Source organism: Pseudorasbora parva, chromosome 12, assembly GCF_024679245.1.
Source record: "Pseudorasbora parva isolate DD20220531a chromosome 12, ASM2467924v1, whole genome shotgun sequence".
Taxonomy (NCBI): domain Eukaryota; kingdom Metazoa; phylum Chordata; class Actinopteri; order Cypriniformes; family Gobionidae; genus Pseudorasbora; species Pseudorasbora parva.
The window spans coordinates 9,710,735-9,725,751 of NC_090183.1; the positions used below are offsets into that span (position 1 = coordinate 9,710,735).

General features: G+C 37.4%; 1 protein-coding gene across 1 annotated transcript; it reads right to left on the bottom strand.

Annotated features, from left to right (window-relative positions):
* Nucleotides 1-6,163: 6,163 nt before the first annotated feature.
* Nucleotides 6,164-15,017, bottom strand: fkbp11 (FKBP prolyl isomerase 11). Its single transcript, XM_067458278.1, has 6 exons — nt 14,092-15,017; nt 13,814-13,876; nt 12,083-12,170; nt 11,736-11,769; nt 11,337-11,407; nt 6,164-6,578 (listed from the first exon to the last, which is right to left on the bottom strand). The coding sequence occupies exons 1-6, from the start codon at nt 14,203-14,205 to the stop codon at nt 6,370-6,372; spliced, it is 579 nt and encodes a 192-aa protein (XP_067314379.1). The 5' UTR covers nt 14,206-15,017; the 3' UTR covers nt 6,164-6,369.

Below are 15,017 nucleotides of genomic sequence, written 5' to 3' on the forward strand. Positions count from 1 at the left end.
CGTGTGTGTGTGTGTGTGTGTGTGTGTGTGTGTTCGCGCTGAGCTCTATAGCCTACGTGCACAAGCGCAGTGACGAACTTCCGCTATTGTCAGAAGTCGGCATATCAGTTTCCGGTTTACTTCCTGTCTTCATCCGCTATAAACAAACAAACAAGATGTGTGCTGCTGTTGTTGTACGGAAAAAGAAATATGACATCTAGTAAAGCAAGACATTCTGGCCGATGCGTTAGAAAACCGGAAACAGAAATGCCGACTTCTGGCGACAGCGGAAGTTCGTCACTACGCTTTGTGCACAGAGCCTATTGCTTTCGTGTTTGAGTGTTGGCCAGCAGAAAGACTTTTAACCTGCTACACATGCAGTATTAGTGATGGTTATCTTGATCATTTTAAAACTGTTTATCCAAAGAGATTTGAATCGCATTCAAGGTAACGTTAGGCCTAAAAGTATCAGAATGCATTCACTGAGAATGAACACCTGTACGATTCACTTCCAGTGGCGCCACCAGGGGGGTGGCCAGGGGTGGCCACGGCCACCCCTGGCAAACCCCTGGCCACCCCACTGGCCATGGGGTTTGGGGGGGACGCTAGGTACTAGTCCCAATCAATATTTAGAATAAGCAAAATGACGCGTCCCGTATCAAACCAATACGGGACGCGATGCACAAGATTGCGTTTTAGCGGCGCTTTGCTGCCATAGCGACGGAGTCTCGAGAACATGCGCTGGAAAGTTGCCCGGTTTTTTTTAAAAACATGTCGAGCTCGCGTCCACAGTTTGAACGCAAGAGGATTTCCTGATATTGGGCTGTCCAGTAACTTAAGATGAACCTAAGACAAACTGCACCCTTTGCAGGGAAGCATTTCAGTGTCTCAGACTGTCTGACTTAAAGCATGCGATGACAGACACATCCGTGAACTAAAGGTAGGCCTATTGTTTTTTTAATGGATAATATAATATAATATTCCATACATTATCAGAGCTTGGCAGACTTACTTTTCTAGACATTAGAACGGTTAATTAATAGATTATAGCCTATTAATGTTATCAAGTTATCATTTAGCAGTTTAATATTTAAAAAAATATTTAGATTAAAATGGGACAAATAATTAATAATATAGTCATAATAGTAAATTAATAAAGGGGATTAAACATTTTTAAATTTCAGAATTGTCAGTAAAGTGGTTACTGGTTCAGAATGACTGCTTAAAGAGACAGTGCACCCAAAAATGAAAAATCTGTCATAATTTCCTCACCCTCAAGTTGTTCCAAACCTGTATGCATTTCTTTATGTAGAACACATATGAAGACACATTCCTACAATGAAAGTCAATGTTGCCCCCAAAGCAAACATTTGGTTACAAACCTTCTTCAAAATATATTATTTTATGTTCAACAGAACGAAGAAACTCATACAGGTTTGGAACATCATGAGGGAGAGTAAATGATGACAGAAATTTCATTTTTGGGTGAACTATCCCTTTAAAGTACACCAATACAGGCTTCTAAAGAGTTCTTCAGAAATAAATAAAATAATCAAAAGTAAAATCATTTAAAATGTGTTCTGTTGCAAGTTTACATACTGTTGCATTGATTCCATGTTTATTGTTGAGCTGCTGTCATTGTTTCATTGTCACTCTTATCACTCTTTAATTGCCAAGTTCATAAATTATTTTCAAAAACTGATTCAAAACTGATTTGGAAAAAAACACACACACACACACACACACACACACAAAATAACTTATTTTCAATATAAAAAGTGATTGTGGACTGGATATTTTTTGACCTTTTATCACAGTCTTGGACATGTAAAAGATTAGTAACAACACTGGCTCTGATGCATTGTTAGTTTGTGTGCAGCATCAGATTTACATTTTTTTAATCCCTCATTTATATGCAGTTATTATACTCTATACAAATGCCAGAAACTAAGCTTCTTCTTTTTTTCTTCAGCACAGGCCTATCTAAAGGGGTAATGGTGCCACCTGGTTATCAACTGTAAAAAATACACATTTTACCTCTTCCCAACTGGGAAAACCACCAACAATCAGGAATGCATGAGTATATGGTGTCATGGCTTTCCAATCAAAAAATGTGGCTATATTGGAAGTCAATGGGGCAAAAACAGCCACGAACAGTAAATGAGAGAGAAAAAAATCTGATGCTGCACAAAAACTAACAATGCATCAAAGCTAAAGTTGTTACTAATCTTTGACATGCCCAAGACTTTTATATATATATATTTTATATTTAAAATAAGTCATTTTGTGTGTATGTTTTTTTTTTTTCCAAATCCGTTTTGAAAATCATTTATGAACTTGGAAAATAAAGAGTATTATTATTTTGGTACTGGATAATTTGAACTGAAGAGCCTCATAAATTAATAGACTTATTTAATAAACTTTGCGCGCTCAGACAGCAACAGGTCAGCGCTTGCCCGTCAGTCAACAATTTCAAAAGAAGTTAACGTTAGGAGACGAAGACTACTGGTAAGTAAATAAGTCAAAAAATATTTTTTAATAAAAGACGACGGGGAATTATGTGTCGTGACGTGCTACAGGCCGGTAGAATAAAATTCTGAAATTATGGTTTCTAGTTTTGGTGTGCCACCCCAAGATTTTAAGTGGCCCCATCTGGCCACCCCTATGAAAAATTTCTGGAGGCGCCACTGTTCACTTCAGCAATCTTACACAGTAAAAACGGGGGAAAACATTACATGAACGATGTATAGCCTACATAATGTTTTTGTGCTGTTAACGTTATTAAATGCCACACTTTGAACGAACGTTCTGTTTACATAAAAAAATAGCATATTTCATCCCACCATTAAAAAAAAGAATGTTTTTAATACAAAAAAAGTAAATCTTCAAATAATTATATTCAGTTATGCACTCAATACTTGGTCGGGAATCCTTTTGCAGAAATGACTGCTTCAGTGCGGCGTGGCATGGAGGCGATCAGCCTGTGGCACTGCTGAGGTGTTATGGAGGCCCAGGATGCTTCGATAGCTGCCTTAAGCTCATCCAGAGTGTTGGGTCTTGCGCGTCTCTCAACTTTCTCTTCACAATATCCCACAGATTCTCTATGGGGTTCAGGTCAGGAGAGTTAGCAGGCCAATTGAGCACAGTAATACCGTGGTCAGTAAACCATTTACCAGTGGTTTTGGCACTGTGAGCAGGTGCCAGGTCGTGCTGAAAAACCAAATCTTCATCTCCATAAAGCTTTTCAGCAGATGGAAGCATGAAGTGCTCCAAAATCTCCTGATAGCTAGCTGCATTGACCCTGCCCTTGATAAAACACAGTGGACCAACACCAGCAGCTGACATGGCACCCCAGACCATCACTGACTGTGGGTACTTGACACTGGACTTCAGGCATTTGGGCATTTCCTTCTCCCCAGTCTTCCTCCAGACTCTGGCACCTTGATTTCCGAATGACATGCAACATTTGCTTTCATCCGAAAAAAGTACTTTGGACCACCGAGCAACAGTCCAGTGCTGCTTCTCTGTAGCCCAAAAGAGGCTTGACCTGGGGAATGCAGCACCTGTAGCCCATTTCCGGCACACGGTGGCTCTGGATGTTTCTACTCCAGACTCAGTCCACTGCTTCCGCAGGTCCCCCAAGGTCTAGAATCGGTCCTTCTCCACAATCTTCCTCAGGGTCCGGTCACCTCTTCTCGTTGTGTAGCGTTTTTTGCCACACTTTTTCCTTCCCACAGACTTCCCACTGAGGTGCCTTGATACAGCCTATTCGTTCAGAAATTTCTTTCTGTGTCTTACCCTCTCGCTTGAGGGTGTCAATGATGGCCTTCTGGACAGCAGTCAGGTCGGCAGTCTTACCCATGATTGTGGTTTTGAGTAATGAACCAGGCTGGGAGTTTTTAAAAGCCTCAGGAATCTTTTGCAGGTGTTTATTAGTTGATTCAGATGATTAGGTTAATAGCTCGTTTAGAGAACCTTTTCATGATATGCTAATTTTTTGAGATTTTGGGTTTTCATGAGCTGTATGCCAAAATCATCAGTATTAAAACAACAAAAGACCTGCAATCAGTTGGAGTGCAATGAATCTAAAATATATGAAAGTTAAATTTTTATCATTACATTATGGAAAATAATGAACTTTATCACAATATGCAATTTTTTTGAGAACAACCTGTAGTTCTGAGAAGTGAGAACGTTCCCTGTTAATTGCACAGGACAGGTCATAAGGGCAGCTGGTGTTATCTACATCACACATACTAAAGCAAGTTCACAATGAAAGCAATTCATCCCTAAAGTTAATTTTTATTCAACGAATAAAGACAAAACTCACTTCTTGGGATAATCACTCCTAATCTACAGTGCCCTCCACTAATATTGGCACCCTTGGTGAATATGAGCAAAGGAAGCTGTGAAAATAAATCTGCACTTTTTATCTTTTTGATTTTTTTTAAAATCACAAAATTATAACCCTACATTGAAGTAAAACAATTGAAAGTTTGGGGAAAGTCACATTATGAAATAAATATTTTTAAAATAAAATGTCTCCAAAGTATATTGCCATTCATATTGATGTTTTTTAACACACCAGGGTGAATAGGAGGATACAGTTGTCTAGATATGAATTCCTGTTCCACAGGACTAAATATGAGGAAACACAAAACCAAAATTCCCTTAATCACTCATCATGGTGAGTACAAAAGAATATAGTTCTGATGTGCAGCAAAAGATTGTTGAGCTTAACATAATAGAAAGTGGATGTAAGAAAATAGGCGAAGCATTGAAAACCCATTTCCACTATCACAGCAATAATTAAGAAGTTCCAATCAACTAAAGATGTTACGAATCTGCCTAAAAGAGGAGGATAGTTTGAGTGGCCAAATACTAAAATAAAATTTGGCCACCAGATGGATTTGGTGCAAACATGGATAAAAAGTACCCAATGCCCAAGGTTAAATATACTGCTGGATCTTTAATGTTGAGGGCCTATTTTTTGCTTGAGGTCCTGGAAATCTTGTTCAGATACACGGTATAACGGATTCTAGCACATAACAACAGATTTAAAAAAAATCTAAACCTCACCTAAACCTGATCTTACAATGGGCCGTGTTTGGATCTTCTATCAGGACAAAGATCCAAAACAAACATCAAAATCAACACACAAATGTCACTGAGCACAAAATGAAGTTTCTGCCATGACCATCTCAGTCCCCAGACCTGAACCCTATAGAAAATGAGTGGTGTGAACTGAAGAGAAAAGCTGGGAATCTGAAGGATCTGGAGAGATTCTGTATGAAGGAATGGTCTCTGATCTCTTATCAGGCCGAAGGACGTTGCAAGAAGGTGCCCTAGAATGAAAAATTGAATGAACCTTGCCATAGTGAAATAATAAGAGTCCAGTACATGGACATCAAATATTGTGAGGTCTCAAACATCATTGCCTCCTACTTATGTAAATCTCATGAATCCAAAACACCATGGGAAAAAAAGTGCTTCTCAACATAAACCCAACAGTGATGCAAACATTGGGGATCATTTATATGCACGCCCCCAACATTTGCATCTGTCCAAACATGTTCATTGTCAGGCGGAACTGACGGAGCGAATCATTAGGTAAACAAGCTGCTCGCACGGACACACTTCATGTTACAGGCTGTGCAGGAGACTTTTCTACCCTTCCCACAGATAAAAAATGTCAACAGTCATGGTTGATGTTTATAATCCGATACCACAACAATTTAATCCAAGATTGTTCATTTATTCGGCCCATTTCAAGCAAGCTTCGCTCAGTGTCTTAAACTGAAGAAAGTGGCAACTGTATTCCTGCAAGCAGTAAGTAGCGATTTATCCACTTATTGACTGTTTAAACAATTTCTGATTAAAGTGAAAGTTTCTTAGAGAGACAGCATTGTCTAGATAATGCAAGATGCTTACAGTAACAACAGGAAACACCAAGTACCATACAAAACTAAATAAATTAGTGTGTCTAATGACAAAGGTTAATATTATTTTGTATTACAAAAATACAACCATGGATACTTTGCTTAGATCGTTCACTAGATCTTTCCACCATATAAGTTAAAACGATAGTCATTTGACAAGGCTATTCATTTTGTAAAAATATAAGTTATATATTTAGTATGGTGTTTCCTATGATGTTTCTGCTTATTTGTATTTCAGATTAGGCTACATCAGTCACTGCGTAACGTTAGCCTACATTGTGACTAACGTTATATAAACATGCAATATCGTTGACGAAAAAAGACAAGTCTAAAATGTAGGCTGAATGACACACTTTAAGCAGAACATCTCAAATGGAGTCACAAGAAAAAATAGAAAGCACCAAACAAAACATTTTTTTATTTAAATAGTTTATTCTTTTTGGCTTTGCTCTCACTTCTTCTTGCTTTTCTTGTCTTTGCTCTTCTTCTTGCCTTGAGGTTGTGCGTGTGCTTTGTTGTAGAGGTAGAGACCCACTAAGCCCAGTAGTGTGGGAACCAGCGCCAAGCACAAAAGGGGCAGGACGTCGTTAACAAGCTTCTGCCAGGGCGTTTGCTGGGACAGAGAGATCACCTCCACCTCGAACTCAAGTGTGCTGTCCCCTGTGAGGAAAAGACAGATGGTGAGATGAAGAAGAATGCGATTTAATCATCACTATTCAGTTTTACTATACGTTAAAATCTAGTGAAAGGGCGATTCTAAAATCCACTGCCGCTTCAATATACCTGTATATATTTATATCCTAATTAACTTCATAAAACTTTAATCAATATTTATCTTCCTATATTATTATAATGATTCTTTCCAGTTATGATTTTGCTTTTAGTGTCTTGTTTTCTAAAGTGTATATTTGGTCTCTGAGGAGTGACTGAGGGTCTGGCCTAGAGATGTGTGATGTGTCACTAAACACTTGCAACAAGGTCGTGTGTTTGGATTTTTGAGGCATCACACACCCCTAACATGTCAGGAGTGCGGTAACAGCGTTTGCTCACTTAGCCCGGCTTCCAGAGATAAAATATGGATTTGTCTTTTATTTAATTTATTATATTTTATACCTTTTATATTTCCTTTTACTAAAACACTAAAGACTCAAGATGAATATATAAATATTGCCTGTACTATTGTGTGTCCCTCTCACTGAAAGAAAGCACATGTTATCAATATGTTTTAGTTAGAACTGGAGCTTAATCAGCTCCAACCTTGGAGAGACTGTATCTGTGTATGTGCGCAATATTCTGTAACAGAGCAGTGTTGAGAATGGTGTACAATGGGCACCCTAAGAGATGGGTGGACTTGTTGTTCTAGGCAAGCTGGCGCCTGCTCCAGATCTGGAAGGTCACTACCGGCCTAATTCCGGGGTGAAAGCGTCAACAAGTGACACGTCTATGGAAACGTGCATCAGATTAACTGACATGAGTGGAAATTTACCATGACTGTGTATCGTCTCTGAGCCAATTAGAACCATCCACATTGCAGTAATGACGTGGATAAGACCGTGAAAATGGTATAACTGTTGGGACAATTGTATGTACGCTAGGGCAAGGCAACGAGATGGTGAGAGGCATACGAAACTGGCTTCTTTTGAAACTGCAAACTAATTCTTAAGTAATTCTACTCTTAATTTTTCTTTCTATTAATTGCAATTTTTTCACTGTCAAAAAACTTTTTCACTGTCACTGTCACTGTCAAGTAAAATTCACAAGCGTTAAAGTCACATTAAAGAGGGCCCAGCATGCATTTTCAACTTTCTTTAGTGTGCAATGTTGCTGTTTGAGCATGAAAAAGGTCTGCAAAGTTACAAAGTCACTCTAAAGGGAGTCATTCTCTTTAACTATCAGCACCGTTTCTGAACTCCCTGAAACGCCTCCATTGTAGTCTTAAGTTTTCTTCTAGGGAACGTACACGTCACAATATTCTTCATTTATATAATTCCTAAAGAGGCTGAGGCCTGGTTGATTTGTGTTAGTTATGTGTTGAAACCTTAACTCGTTTTCTCACAAAATAAACCACAAATCCAAATTTTCAAACTAAACCTATGACTCTTTAAGCAAAGTCAAACAATTGCTTCAAAACAACTCCTGTACTTAAAGTAAAACAATCCTTTCAGATCATACAAACGTGTCAATAATATAAACACAGATCATTCATCAGACATAACATTAAAAAAAATCCAGAAGAGTCCAGGGGCCTCATTTATAAAACTGTGCGTAGGATCTCTACTTAAAGTTTACGTGTGCCCAAAAGCCAAAAAATGAGTACACCAAAAAATATTCTGATTTATAAAACCGTGCGTACGCACACCTTTAAGCAATGTTCCCTTTAGAAATCAGAGATCACCCGCAGATGTGCGTACGTGAACCAGCCTCATATCCCGCCCTGTACACACCCATTTTTAACCATAAATAGTCAATGCAAATCACCTCATGATTGCTGATCGGCATGTAAATGAAAGTGGAATCCCATATATACCTGGAAAACTGGCATGCGACCCACCAATTATTCCAAGAAAGTGAAAACGTGTATTTCTGTTACTTTGAATAATGGCGACAGGTGAAGAAAAAAAGAAGGAAAAAAACTCATTTCTCAGACACTGAGATTGAAACACTTGTAGGGGAGGTGGAGGCTCTGAAAACTGTTATTTGGTGGTCACAGCAGTGGGTTTTTACCAACATATTACATTTGTGTTTTACAGTTTTTTTTTCAATCGCTAACACGCGCTTACCCTTACTTTGGATACTTTTTCCAAACTCTTAACACAGACTCACATCTACAAAACACAATTGGCCAAATAGACCATTTTCTTCTCAAAAACACATTTTGTTAAATATATACTTAACTCTTCATTTCAAAATAGATCATGTTTCTCACACGTTTATCAAAACACTGGAAATCTGACTCAAAATGATTGTCAAAGAATAACACTTGTTTTCACTTCACAAGGTACATGCAGTATTGTTAACATTACAAAAACTGCATAGACTTTTATGTTTCAGTTGTACAGGTATTTGCATGCAAAACATGCAATCCACCGTTTTTGCAATGAATGTCTTGTTCTGTATGAAAACTGTATGCTCACATTCAAAAGCATTCCATTTGCAGCACTGATTATTATTATTTTAATACATTTTGAATTACGTTTGGATTTTACTAGATGTATATAATCTAAAACTATCGACAAATAACACTGTTGGATTTAATCTTCATGATAATGTGGATATAACGTATGAAATGGAGTGAAAACGAAATGTCATTAATTCTTATAATCGTTCTTCTTACATTTATTTTCTACAATCTAACTTCAGTTCACGACCTCACCATCTGTGTCGCCAATTCCCTTTGTCTCGCGAATGTGAGTACGCACTGCTCAAAGTTTGCTTAAAGCACCTTTAAACATTCTCAAGTTTGTTTTTATAGATCACAACCTTTGTGGGAACTGACGTACGTACGCTTCCACCCCCGTTTTGTTTGTATGCACGCTTTATAAACGAGACCCCAGAACATTACAGAAAAAAAATATATATTGGTGAACATTTTTTTTTAAAATTGCATAACAAGTATAGTAATTGCAACAGTGTGGATTATATATTATATTTACATATTATCAAATATAATATATAAATTATATATATTTCAAATATATTATATATATTTGTGTATACTGTATGTATTGCAATTATAGTATTGTACTGAATATTTAATTGTAGTCTACTGAATGTTCAGCGTTGTAAAACTACTGCATTCCAACTGCAAAATAAAACGAAACAACAAGCGTGTTACAGCAAAATCAAAGTTAACGAGAGATTGATTCTGCTTCAGCATTCATGCTGGCTCTGGCCTGAGGATTGTCCACATCACACGCAATGTTGTCTCTTGTCAGGCAAAGGGAAAACCCTCTAGTCTGACATCTCCAGCCTTGACAACACTGTCCACACCTTGCTCTTTGTGTCAACATTCAGTGCATCTGTTTCACCTAAACTGGCTTATAGTTTAACTTTGTACAGTTGGTTTGATCACATGATTAGAAATAACTGCGAACAATTTTAAATCGTTGTGTGTAAACGATGACAACTGTGTTTTAATTGTGTTTAACTTTTGCCTCTTGTGTTGTGAGTGAGAATGAGTTTAAACTTTAGAGATTTGTAAAAAGAGTGCAGGAGATTTGCAAATAGTGTATCTAACTGCCTGAAGATTTAAAAATAGGCAGAAATAGTGATTTATTCAACAAATGTTTTAGGCTATTATGAATTTGGTTCAGAAAATAGCGTTTAGTGTCTTAGCAATTGTGAACAACTGCAAGATGTTTAAATGCCAAAACGAGGAAACGGATAGTTTAAACCATATCAGTGGGCAGTAGCATGCCTTATCTTATCTCCATCACCTTTTCTCTTTCTTTTTCTCTCAGTCTCCTTATCTTGCCGTGTATCTCATCCCTCACCAGGCTGAGTTTTGATTGAGACATTTTCGTCTGTCAGTTAAGAAAAAATCAAACTGATATTTATGTTTTATGAATTATTTTAGATAAGTGAATTTACTGAAGGCTAACACCAGGAAAGCTAGGTAACTAAGTTTATTTAATTAATTTACAATATGTGCATATGCATAATTAATCATATGCCTAATATGATGAAACCGTTAATGTTTCTTGTCTCTTCACATTGACAGTTGCGAATTACATTGCATGAATAATGTAAATCTATTTTCAATCCAAAATGGAGAAATTACAGAAAAGTAGTTTGCATCCCTGATTATTTATTTTGGCCATTTAACATTTCTATCGTAAAACAGCTGTGAAATATGAAATGTTTAGTTTAGCTACTTCCATCTTATCTCGTACTTTCTGTGAATATCAATTAAGCCGGCCTACTTTGATTGAATTGGTCATCTCAGACATTTTGACATTGATGAGCGGTCTTAAGATTGCTGAAGCAGCTCAGATGAGACGATTGGTAATCTTGCTGTTCTGCAATATCTTTGCAGCACCAAAGTAGAGTTAATATTAGACTATTATTTCACAATCTTTATTATATACACTTTGGAAGAATGCCGAGGTCTGGACCTCAATGGTGGGTATGACCATGGACAGTGCATTTCCCAAGAGCATCATCAGCCAACTATGGGCGCAAGTTCCGTTGAATTGTGTTGGTAATGACAGAAATTGCGACCGTAGTTGGCTTCGAGAAATGCATCCCAGAGCTTTACTGCCAGACTGATCAGAGAGGTGCTGCAACAATGTTAAATATGTGGAAAATAAGGTGTTTTTTGGATTTGAAGCTGTTCTACTTCTATTCTAGACCCCCAAAACAAAATCAAGACTTGTAAAATGGCATAATTGGTCCTCTTTAAGTGTGTTGCCATGGTACCTGGAATGGTTGGAGGGTATCCTCTCTTTCCATACGCTAGATGAGCTGGAATCGTGGCCTTGATTTTTTGCCTGTGCAAAAAAAGTAAACAGAAAAGACTGAAAAAAGACTTTCAAGTGAGTGATTCAAACTTCATCCTAGAAGATCTTTTCTTTAAGTGGTCTTGAACATATTGTTCAATAGCTAAACTTTCACCATATGGCTTTATCTTATTCCCTTTCTGGACATGGACAGTAAAGTGTGCATACACTTAGATACGCTCTCGGACTAAATATAAAATATCTTAAACTGTGTTCTGAAGATCAACGGAGGTCTTACGGGTGTGGAACAACATTAAGGTGAGTCATTAATGACATCCATTTCATTTTTGGGTGAACTAACCCTTTAACGTTGACTTACCCTTCACACACTCCAACCAGGGCTTGCTCTAGACCTGCCAAGCAAAACACAAATAAAGTGTATGTACAATAGTGGAAACACCACATCATTGCTGATTATTAAACGGTTTTACAAAAGAGCACAAAAAGATATTCTAAAGAATGTTGGTAACCATGATGGCACCCATTGAACTCCATAGTATTTTTTTTCTTTCCTAGGTCAACGGATGCTGTCAGCTGTCTGGTTACAGATCTTTGTGTTCAAGAAAAGAAAGAAACTCATGCAAGATATGAAATTTTTGCTCTGTTTTACTTCTGTTATGAACATCATAGAATTTCGGGTTGCATTGTGATGACTTAGCCTTATACCTGTGATAACAGACCTCTTGCCCAACTCCACGACCAGAGGTTCACGAGACAGAGAGGTGTCAATCACCTTCCCGTCCATTAATCGGCCCTGCACAGGAGATTAAAAACAGGTCACTGCCAGGTAACTGGAATTATGGTTTGACACACTAGCGTAAAAGAACCACATCAGCCTGCATCAAGACAAGAAATAACTATATAAGGAAGGCAGATTTTAAAAGGAAAATTATCAAGTTGAGGTATGTTGTCACACAGCTGTCATGTGTTTTATATGTAAAAATGTTATACATTTTGTTAATTACAATTTCTGTTTGCCAAAACAATTTTTTTGGTGAATATTTACATTTCAAATTTTTAGATTTATATATATATTAACTATATATAGTTGATTTTAAAAAAATGTCATCAAATTTTTTTTAATCAACTATATATAGTTAATATGTTTATTTAAATAGTTTTATATTTTAGATTATTTAGATTTTATATACCTTTTTATACTTTCTTTTTTCTCTTTTTTTTGTTTATTTAGATGTAGTTTTTTTAGTACTTCTGAAACTAAACAAAATGTGATATACATGAAGATTTTTTTTTATTTTTTATTTTTTATTTCAGTTAAAGTTCATATTCTTTCTTGCTCACACACACACAGACAGACACACACACAGACACACACACACACACACACACACACACACACACTGGTTCATTTATAATATGTGACCCTGGGCCACAAAACCAGTCATAAGTTGCACAGGCATATTTGTGGCAATAGCCAACAATACATATTGGTAAAAATTATAGATTTTCTTTTATGCCAAAAATCATTAGGATATTAAGTAAAGATCATGTCCCGTGTAGATATTTTGTAAATTTCCTGTAAATTTCCAGTAAATATATAAAATTTGTATTATTATTACTAATATGCAAAGTCAATTTTCTCAATATTTCGCTTTTTTAAAACCCTAATATTCCAGATTTTCAAAAAGTTGTATCTCAGCAAAATATTGTCCTGTCCTAACAAACTGAATAAAAGCTTATTTTTGTCAGCTTTCAGATGGTATATCAATTTCAATTTCAAAAACTAAAATACCCCTGTGACCGGTTTTGTGGTCAGGGGCATTTTTTGTTAATGGCACGTTTAGTACCCCATATGAAAATAGTTGGGGCATGTTGTCACAATGTAATTATGTTAAATTAATTATTCATTTACGGGGGGGGGGGGGATCATATTTGTAGGCAAAGGAACTTTAAAAACTAAGAAGTTAAGATTAATTCACTGGAGTGGAATTTAAAAAAAAAAACGTTCCCTGTAGCGCGAGTGCGCGCGCACACGCCTCTCGTGCATTTCCTCGAGTCCGACTCGACGCTGCTCTGACTCAAATGCTGACGTGTTGCTCCGCCTCCCCTAGAACATTTGGTTTCGCTTAAAACTAAAATACTATTACAAATAATTGCATTTCGATACTGGCACGTGACTTCGTGATAATTTGTTATTCGTGGTGTTAATCGTGGTCATCTTTCACACGTAGGCTAATGCATGCATTGCAAATCTATATATGACGAGTCCAGATGTCAGCTCGAGCTGCCACATCACTGAATGATTCCAAGTGCAAAAATAAAAACGCATGCATGAGTCCATTTCGCATGCTATAATGTCATAATACCAAGAAATGTCATAGAGGGCGTGCGTCGTTTTACAACATAAATAGGCTTTAACAAGAGCTGTGTTAATACCGTGTAATGGATTTGAAGCGTGTCTCCCATCTCTGATGTAATCGTGCATGCCTCCGGCATCACCTAAAATAGTCAAAAACATATATTATTTAGAAATATTAAAGAGTGGTATTCGGAAATGAAATGCGCAGAACATTGACTGCACTAAAATAGGTACAACATTGCATGTTTGCACAGAGACGTTAACATGCATTTGTGATAAAAGCACACATGCAGTGATCGGCTACGTGGACTCTTGTAATAATAATAGTCATTTGTAAAAACTTGAACCAACTTACCAATGTCTCCACGACCAACTGTTCGATCACGTCTTCCTTGCTTTCTCCGTCCTCGGCTGCAACAAATGCAAAAGCTGCGAGAAACATCAGGACGATCCCCGTCCGAATTCTCATCTTGTCTCACGTTATGTGAAAACCAGCACTAACAATAACCACAGAAAGGATAAAAGCTACTGTACTGGCTCACTTCCGTCACAGAGTCTCGCCACTGCAGCGTGAGGGAGGCAATGAATACTCGAGCGGATCGGATTTAAGAAGTCACTCAAGGCGAGAGGCCAGTTAAAGCTGATGTGTTATTCTAGTGAAAAGATAACGGCGGGTAAGATGACCCTCGAATACTGGACCAATACCTGGGTCACTGGAATCCCCGCCTCATAATCCGCCAGCATCCCAGAAGTCCCTCCACATGGCCACTGCTGTTAGAGAAGTTCCCCGCTAGTGGGCGTTTAATCTGAGGTTGAGAAACGCACTGCATCCTTCTGCTGTTTTTTTTCCCTTGGTTCTTTTAAAGGAAAATGTATCATTTCTGCGCCACTAAACGGAACTGCAAAAATATTACTTGGTCATACTAACAGATAGCCCGGCCCCAAAACTCAGGCCATTGTTTAACCAAACAATGTTATGAACTAAGTAACCATGAAAAAATATTATTCTTAAACAATTATTATTTGTTATAGAATATTGCCGTATTTATCATAAATGGTTTATCCATGCATGCACATCATTATGTATATTAATTTTATGACTCTCTGATGACGTGTTTACGAGGGCAGAGCAAACTTAGATCGACCAATAGCAAAACACCAAACACTCCTATCAATTCCCCATGGACAAAATCAAGCACTGCCCAACATTGGGATAGTTCACCCAAAAATGAAATTATAGCCCATGATTTACTCACCCTCAATGCCTTTCTAGGTGTAGCC

What these genes read in the sequence shown, in the direction of transcription:
- fkbp11 (XM_067458278.1), bottom strand. Translation starts at nt 14,205, where the DNA reads ATGAGAATTCGGACGGGGATCGTCCTGATGTTTCTCGCAGCTTTTGCA. An exon ending in CAAGAGGTCTGTTATCACAG is followed by an intron (nt 11,770 to 12,082) that starts GTATAAGGCTAA and finishes TTTGCTTGGCAG; the next exon opens with GTCTAGAGCAAGCCCTGGTT. An exon ending in ATACCCTCCAACCATTCCAG is followed by an intron (nt 6,579 to 11,336) that starts GTACCATGGCAA and finishes TTTTCCTCACAG; the next exon opens with GGGACAGCACACTTGAGTTC.